The 9,563-nt window shown below is 30.7% G+C and overlaps 1 protein-coding gene across 1 annotated transcript; it reads right to left on the bottom strand.

Moving 5' to 3' along the window:
* Positions 1-7,798: 7,798 nt before the first annotated feature.
* On the bottom strand, positions 7,799-8,920 carry LOC140436056 (uncharacterized). Its single transcript, XM_072524767.1, has one exon. It carries the CDS (start codon positions 8,918-8,920, stop codon positions 7,799-7,801), a length of 1,122 nt encoding a protein of 373 aa, XP_072380868.1.
* Between the last annotated feature and the right edge of the window lie 643 nt (positions 8,921-9,563).

Raw genomic sequence — 9,563 nt, 5'->3', positions numbered from 1 at the left:
TCATATCTTTAATCTATTTGTATCAAAAAAATACACATGTTACATTATTATAATCAAATACTTTTCCGGTTGGATGTAAGCAAATACAATTATGTCGTAAACTTAAAAAAAAGGAAGCATACATTTTAAAACATATATTTTAAAAATTTTAATATAATCGTATCCGAAACAATAGATTTTTTTTCAATCAACTGTTTCCTCTTTCAAAAAAACTAATTATTATTTTCTGGACTGAATGCAAGCAAATGGAATTTACATTGTGAACTGAATCGAAAATTTAAATTCCAATTCTATGATTTCAAATACGTACCGTAGTGCATATTGATTGTGTTTAATTTATATGTATTCACCAACAGAAATATTTATATTATTAGGACGCCATTTGTATTTGTTATTTTAAAATAATAAATTTATATGTAAATTCAGCGAACATTTCCATCGAACTTTAAAAATTTTATTCTCTATTTATGCGCATCTGTTGTTGTTATTAATATATATTTATAGTTTATTCTCTATGACCAACGGTTTTGCAGATTAACAAAAGCAATATTTACTTTTTTATCAAAGGCATATTGAGCATAATGTTATTTTAAATACTACAAATATTTCAATTTGATTGTTTATTTAAAAACAAACGTGTACAATACGGATATATGCTCTTGCTAATTATTATATTATTAAAAAATAGCGGGAATTGTTCTGGACCATAACATAAAAGCTTAATAAAGCTGATAAGCACAGGCGTGTAAAGAAATGCTAGGAAATTGGAAACATTTTCAATAAAATTTATATTTAGTTTTGATTCCAGTTACTTTTCTAATGTAGTTATGTAGAAAAAAAATTATACTTTTTTTCAATTATTAATGAATTAAAACTGTAACGGGATTTAATTAAGCATCAGATTTAAGTAATCTTTTTAATAACGTGACACATTTGCGAAAATATATTATTTGTTTACGACATTGAAAATATCGTTGTAATGAGGACACACTCTGACCTAGTGAAATTTGCAATGTAATCAAAAGCTTATTAAATAATGTGTACAAATTAAACAAGTAAAAAACAATAATATATCAACAAACCCACGTGAGTTAAATAGCTGGAAATCACGGGATTAGGGCATTATCATTGTTGTTAAGAATGAAGAATCAAGAGAACGGTCCAAGTTAGTATTGTCAACGTCAACTGAGTACTATCTAGTATTGTACTTTGATAACTAATAAACCAAATTATGAGTATCTAGTGTGTTTAAATAAATGTTCCATACGAGACCATAAGTAAAGCATTATTTATTACATGGCGATCCTGAAGTGGTAGAAACCAGGAGTCTTCATCCAGAGAAGCTCAAGATGAGAGGAGAATGACACTAGAAGTTTAAATGGATTTACAATGGATTTAAATTTACATACTAGATGTTATGGAACCCATTGTAGCAATTTCGAAATGGGAAAATGCAACAACAGATAAGAAAATTTCGGCCAAATTCCGGATCAGACCCGCCGGGAGCCCCGCGACAGCAGTCCAGTTCATAATAATGGACAATAAATGGAAAAAATGGATAAATGGACAAAAGTGAATTAACAAAAACCATATATGAAATATATTATGTAAGTAAATTTTATTTTTTATCCCTTATATAAATTATGCAGTCTAACAGAAATTATTACTTAGTATTTGAATATAAGAATTTAACTAAGTCAAGTTCAGAATGTTGAGTACATAATTTTTTTATTGATTTTAAAAGTACAGAAAATAATTTTTAAATTATCGCAAACAACTGTTTATATATCAAATTCTATTTTTTAATGAAAGAAATGTGCCATATAATTTTATTTACTAAAGGTATATTTTTGGAGAATATTTATATTTGACCATGAAAATACACCGACAGATCGGAAATATTAAATTACGACGTTATTTACCATTTATATTTTGAATTTGCTTGGATGACAAATTCTTTAAATAATATAGACGAAGAAATTGGATATGACTTTCTTTAACTATTTAGCTATAATAAATTAGTGTATTTAAAATTATTGTTACATTTATAAGGAAGAAAAACGAATTTAAAAGAACTTTTAAAGACAATTGACCATGGCGTCAGAAAAATTTTCATTATGTTGGAACAATTTCCACGAAAATATGAGTTCAGGAATAAATTCATTATGGAAGAGTCAAGATTTTGTAGACGTAACGCTTTCAGCACAAGGAAAATGCATAAAAGCGCATAAAATGGTTCTTTCAGGTGGTAGCCCATATTTTAAGGAAATTTTTCAGGCAAATCCCTGTCAACATCTTATAGTAATTTTGACAAACGTGACTTATGAAGCACTAAGAGACTACAATTTATATACCATGGAGAAGTAAAAATTAGACAAGAAGATTTAAATACCTTCATTGAAACGGCCGAATGATTGCAAATACAAGGACTCACTGGAGATAGAAAAGTTTTAAATGATAATAACATTATAGAAATTTCGGATAAAGAATATACTCAAAACGTAAAAGATTTTAAACCAGTTTCTCTACCTGTGACAAAGAAACAACAACCTATAAAGAAGGAAGAACATAGCGACACAGAGCAAGAAATAAGTATGGCTCTTACAATCAACGAATTTTTAAATATCGCAAGCAAGGTGTTACCCAGCGAGTTTGATGGAAAAGCAGGTAAACTGCAGTCATTTTTAGATGCACTAGAACTCCTTGAGAAAATAGCGATAGGACACGAGGAGACAGCGACAACATTGAAACCTACGTCGAGCAGGAGGCTGCTAAGAGGATAAGCTAGGGTGGTACTTCAATCCCAACCCGCTAAGAGTCCTGCGGCCCCAGCACGACAATACAGTAACTACAGAATGGATTAAAATTGCGGAACGAATTTTGAATAATGATTTTTTTTAATGAAGTAAATGGAACAATTATTGAAAAAGAAGTTTGTCACAATGGAAGACGATTCCCTACGATTATTGTATTTATATGCAAGAGAAGAAAATATGTTAAGTAAATTAAGTACGCACAAAGGCAAAAAATGATAAACAGATTATTTTGAAAAGTATATGTTAGTATTATTACATATTTGGAGAAATTAATTTCGAGATCTAACCGAAAAACAGAAGAAACAGTTACAGTAATAAAGAAACCAGAAGTTGAGAAGGAATTTACAGTAGGATTAATAGATAAACTGATTAAAATTATGTTACCTATACGAATCATAAATGTAAATAATCGAGAAATATAAATTAGAAGTTTTATTCCGAAGATACAAAACCAGGAAAAATTTTATATATTTTATATGGAAGAAACAAGGCAAAGAGTAAAAAAGAGTCGAACAACCATTAAGCACAGTAAAAACCATTATTATTTGAAGGAAAAGGCCCATAGAAAAAGTGCAAAATATGCAGATGTTTTTTATTTAGGAAAAGACCCAGATGTACAAGCAAAAGTTAGTTTGTAAAAGACGAAAAACCAAACAATAAACAAAAAAAGACCATACCTTTAATATTTTATTAGCAAACACAGTATTCGTTATAAAAACATTACATTATAATGACATTAGGTTAATAGTATGATATTTGATACAGTTGGAATGTACGTAGTAAGCATGTCCATAAACTTGAAATGAGTAAAATCTAACTGACCAGGTTAATTATTTTATTATTAAGATCCGTATATTTAAAATTTTATTTACGATGAAAGAGGAAATATCAAGACCCTCGGAGAGACTTGGTGAGATTTTGGCTCACAAATGTGAGTGCAGAAGATTATAAAGAAAATGATAATAATGAAATGAGAATAAAACGAGATGAAAAAAGAATCAACCAATTCTTAATGAAATACGAAGAGAAAAATAATAATTTTTTAAGGAAAGTATAAAAGCTTGTATAGTACAAGATAAACATAATACAATCAATACATAATATAGTACAAGATAACCAGATCAAGAAGAGTTATAATTAATGACTTCCACATGTTACAGGAAGGATATGGAAGAATAAATAGGATATACTAAATACAGAAATATAAGTTAGTACTATTTCTGGAACGAATTACGAAGAAATGTTGAGAAATATGTGAAATGTGAAGAGATGCGACGACTGCCAAAGGCATAAGCACTAAATCATAAACAAGGAACCCATGAAAATGTACATGGATGAAAATGGAAACAGATATATTGACGTACAATGCGAATTAAGCAACTACGTAGAAGAATATGTAATAGAAAACAAAATAAGCCAAAACAGTAGCCAAATCATTGGTAGAAAAATTTATCTTGAGGTATGGAGTACCCAGAAAAATAATAGCAGACCAAGGCACAGAGTTTATAGCTATAATAATTAAGGGAAACAATACTTTGCTACAATTAGAGTCAATGAATATACTCGTAATATATACAAGTACTTTTAAATGCAAATAATATATAAAAATATATTTAAATGAATATAATGTGTAAATATAGTTTTAAGTTCGTACAACATATATATTTAAAATGTGTATAACAAAAAGAAAAATGTTAGACTGTATAGTAGTAGTTAAACAAAAGAAATAGGGATAAATGAATAAATGAATAAAACGACAAACCTTTATTGTGAGATGTCAAAGTTATTAATAGTGTATATGAAAAGTGAAAACAGAACTATTACTTGGTATCAAGAATTAATGCAAGAATTAATGCAAGAATTAATGCAAGAATTAATGCAAGAATTAATGCAAGAATTAATGCAAGAATTAATGCAAGAATTAATGCAAGAATTAATGCAAGAATGAATGCAAGAATTAATTCAAGAATTAATATAAGATTTTATTATTATAAATTTTTATTTATTATTTAAAATATGTAAAAGTTATTGTAAATATTATGTGCACATAATAGGGGGTAAGATATAATATGTAATCAACCACATAATAGGGGGTAAGATATAATACATAATAACATAATAGGGGTAATATAAGGTAATATAATCTAAATGATTTAACGTTAAAAAAAAATAACGTAGGTAAAATATTAAGCTAATCTAAGGCATAATAAAGGATAATAAACAGCATATTACAAGGGAACAATCATGGTAACTTTATAATATGCTGATGTTAGGTTAGGCGAGGTTACTAAATTGAGAAAAATTTTTTTAGATATAAGGAAATATGTACCAATAATTTGTATATAATTCTATAAATATGTATATGTAAATACTGAATGTAAATAATGTATATATGTACAGTAATCAGTTGATGATGACACGAAAAATTTTCTTCTTTCGGAAGGGAAGAGTAAAAACAGTTCATGTAATTGATTGAAAACGAAGAGCACTCAGAAAATTTTTCTTCTGAGGGATAGGGATGTAACGGGATTTAATTAAGCATCAGATTTAAGTAATCTTTTTAATAACGTGACACATTTGCGAAAATATATTATTTGTTTACGACATTGAAAATATCGTTGTAATGAGGACACACTCTGACCTAGTGAAATTTGCAATGTAATCAAAAGCTTATTAAATAATGTGTACAAATTAAACAAGTAAAAAACAATAATATATCAACAAACCCACGTGAGTTAAATAGCTGGAAATCACGGGATTAGGGCATTATCATTGTTGTTAAGAATAAAGAATCAAGAGAACGGTCCAAGTTAGTATTGTCAACGTCAACTGAGTACTATCTAGTATTGTACTTTGATAACTAATAAACCAAATAATGAGTATCTAGTGTGTTTAAATAAATGTACCATACGAGACCATAAGTGAAGCATTATTTATTACAAAACCTTTTTTTATGGGCTAAATCAAATTGATAAATAATCGGAAAGACAGTTAAGCTTTGATTTCACGTATAGTGCCTCTGTGTATCCTTTTATACGTATTTTACCCTAAAAGGGATCTTTGGAGCGGCTATTCACAAACGCTCTAAACGTGAAAACAATCTTTTCTGTCATACTAGACGCAACACTAAAATGGCTTCGATCTGGACGCAATAGCGACATCTGATAAATAAATCCGTAAACTAATTTTCGAAACCAATTTCAGATTTCTGCTTTAATCTGTGCCTTCTAAGAAGTGCGTCAACAATTGCGAATCAACGTCTGTTTTGCCTTGCGATTCTTAGAAGGCACAGATTAAAGCAGAAATCTGAATTTGGTTTTGAAAATTAGTTTACGGATTTATTGATCAGATGTCGCTGTTGCGTCCATATCGAAGTCATTTTAGTGTTGCTTCTACTATGACAGGAAATATTGTTTTCACGTTCACAGCGTTTTTGAATAGCCACTCCGAAGATCCCTTTTAGGGTGAAATACGTATAAGCGGATACACAGACGCACTATACGTAAAATCAAATATTAACTGTCTTTCCTTTTATTTCGATATACTCTTTATGAGTACGAGAAACCAATTCGCTAAGGATTTTTGCTTCGTTGAGGAGATATATTGTGAAATGCAATTTTAGATTCCCCATGTCTCTAATTACATCTTTATCAACGTCTGTTTTGCCTTGCAATCTGCATTGGTTTCGAAAATTAGTTTACGGATTGCTAAATAATCTTTTACGTCATCCAATCACAGAAATGCAAAAACCAACAACAAATACAACTTAGAGGAAGCTCATGGGTAAATAAAATTCAAAAATAAAATGTAATTGTATATTAAAAAACAATTGTTTAAACCAAAGAAATAAACACAAATTTTTAATGCCAGAACAAAATGTAAAAACACACAATCTATGAAACAAGTATATAAATAAACGTAAAAACAATATGAAAAATACCGAAAGTTATCTTAAAATAGAAAGTTAGTCAGTATAGGTATATACAACGATGAATTATAAATGGTTGCAAAAAAATAATTAAAAAAAAATTACAAAATTATTTATGTAAAAGTTTATGACAAGTTACACTGGAGTCTCTATGTGGACGTCGAGCCGAAAATTCTAAATGGAGAATATTGAGAGAAAGAAATATAGGTATATCTGAATACCTTGAAACAATTTTCATTTACGATGTCGGATACTATTATTTGAATACTTACAACTGCTATCAGTTATCACTGAATGTAGGGGAGTGGTAGGAACACTGAGACGAAAAAATTTCAATGCCAATAACTTTTTTATTAAATGCTACTTTAAACTTATATTGTACAATGATATTTGGTATATAAATAAGAACTGAAAAATCATGTCGTTTTCTCATAAAAATTAATGTTAACCTCAAAAATATAAAAATTAAAAATTAGTAAATGTCTCACTGTTCCTTTCAATGTGGGAACACTGAGACGTAACAATTAACATTATTTGACGTTAAGACTATCAAAGTTTAATTCAAATTTTAAAAGCGAACTTTGGCGCTTGGTTAACCCTTGCATTAAAGGGGGCGGCAAAATCATTTTAATGTCTCTTTTTAATACATGTGAGACATCTGGGACAACTGGAAAGAAGAACCTATTTTCACATTTAGCGCTTTTTCGCAAAAACGATATTTTAAAATCATTTTCTTTTATTTGAGACAAGACTTTGCCTACATAATATGTCTTTTGCTTAGAGTTAAATTCAACGAGCACATAATTCCCATCATTTGGACAGCGATCAAGTTCTTCGAAAATAATTGGTTCTGGATCTTCACCAATAAAATCCTCCCCTCCGCTGAAATCTTGTAGTTCCATCTCATTTTCGTCTTGCTCGTCAGAATCACTATCTAATACGCGCCGTGCTATTTTTTTCTGTTTTGGTGTTTTTTCTTTAGATTTAATCAGCTCCATTTTTTCCGGGGTATCCGTAGCTATCATTGTCCTTCCTTTGCGTCTTTTGTTGCCCTCTACAGATTTTCTTGTCGGAGCTTTAGGATAACCCTTAAAAACTGTTGGACTAACAAAGGTTTTAGTAGTAGTAGCAGTATGACTTGGAGATTGTTTTCTACATCTGGAGATTCACTTATCTTTTCAGCAGCAGCTTCAACTGCAACAAGCGGCCTATCTGTCATAAAACTTGACAAAAAATCTTCTTCAGCGAAGACATGCCGATCGAATGGAAATATTCCAGATTTTCGAAAAGCGCTTGCGATGTTAACTGGCGTCATTGCTCGTGGATATGCTGTGCCCACACAGGCTGCTACGTTGTAAATTGTAAATGTCTGACCGGGATGGTTCATCATCCATACATCTACTGCAGCATTGTAGAAAGTCTGAAATGGCTTAAATAAACCTACGTCCAACGGCTGTAATCTGTTCGTGCAGTGTGGCGGTATAGTCAGGATTGTAACGCCATTATTTTTACATAAATCGATTGCCTCAATCGATAAATGACTTTGATGATTATCCATTAGCAATAAAGAAGGGTTTTCTCTAGTACTACCAGTGTGCTTAATAAAATGCCTAACAACTTGCACAAAGCACTCTGTATTCATCCAACCTGTTTTTGAAGCTAGTACTAAAGTTCCAGGAGGCGACCCATTTATCATAAAATCTTCAAAGTGTACTCTTGGGAATACCAGAGCAGGAGGAATAGCTACTCCAGATGCCCCAACAATACAGCATGTTGTAACGAGTGTTCCACGTTCGCCACTTGTGGCTTTACTAACCTGTCGTATACCTCTTTCTGCAAACACTTTTTGGGACTTTTGAACGGTAACGGTTCCTGTCTCATCTAAATTAAAGATGCGACTACCATCTCCAAACACAGGGAAACGCTGTAAAACGGTTTCAAGTTTACTGAAAAACATTTCAACATTAAATTTATTGAAACCGGTTGCCCTTGCAAGACTACAACCTTCTGGGGTCCGGAGGGATAAATTATTGGAATGACGTTTCTGAAATCCTTTCATCCAGGCAAGTGAAGCGATTTTTGAAGTATGCCAGTTTGCTGGAACCACTATGTTATTGTAGACTGCGGCTTCATATGACAGTTTTCGGGTATATTCTCTTGATAGGCCATAAAACATTTTAGAACATTTAATTATATATTCGCACAAGTCGTTCTCCTGTTCGATAGTAAAAATTTGTTTTACTTTGTAATTAGGACATTAACGGATGTTCTCATCTTGTTGATATTTTTTAACATATCTGTGGACTGTTTGGAAAGATACTCCTTTTATTCGTGCTGCTTGCCGTATAGAAGTGCCACCTTGTACTAATTCAACAGCCTGTCTCATCATATCTTCTGAGAATCTTCCTATTTTCCGATCTGTTTTATTTTTTCTTGGCATCTTCGTTCTGTAAGAGAAATTATTTTGCAAATGACCTGGCTTATACAACTATAACGAAACAGTGAGACAGTAAAGGAACAGTGAGACGCGTCTCACTGTTCCATCTGCTGTGTTGTCTTACTGTTCCTTAAAAAATCGTTAATAAAAATATATGAAAAAAACTAATAAAATATGTACAAAAATCGTTTGTTTTAATTTACTTGTTTCGTAAAATGGTTTACTTTGTAGTTAGAATAACCTACCTTGTCTAAGAAACTTCAATTTTCGTGAAAACAGCGGCCACGTGGATACGGTATATTTACTACGATGCACTCACTTCAAATGACCAGCGATAACTAAAACATTTCTTGTTGAATCTTAATGGTCTCTTATTTGCTTC

This window comes from Diabrotica undecimpunctata, chromosome 3, assembly GCF_040954645.1.
Source record: "Diabrotica undecimpunctata isolate CICGRU chromosome 3, icDiaUnde3, whole genome shotgun sequence".
NCBI lineage: Eukaryota > Metazoa > Arthropoda > Insecta > Coleoptera > Chrysomelidae > Diabrotica > Diabrotica undecimpunctata.
This window is presented reverse-complemented; position numbering and strand designations above follow the sequence as displayed.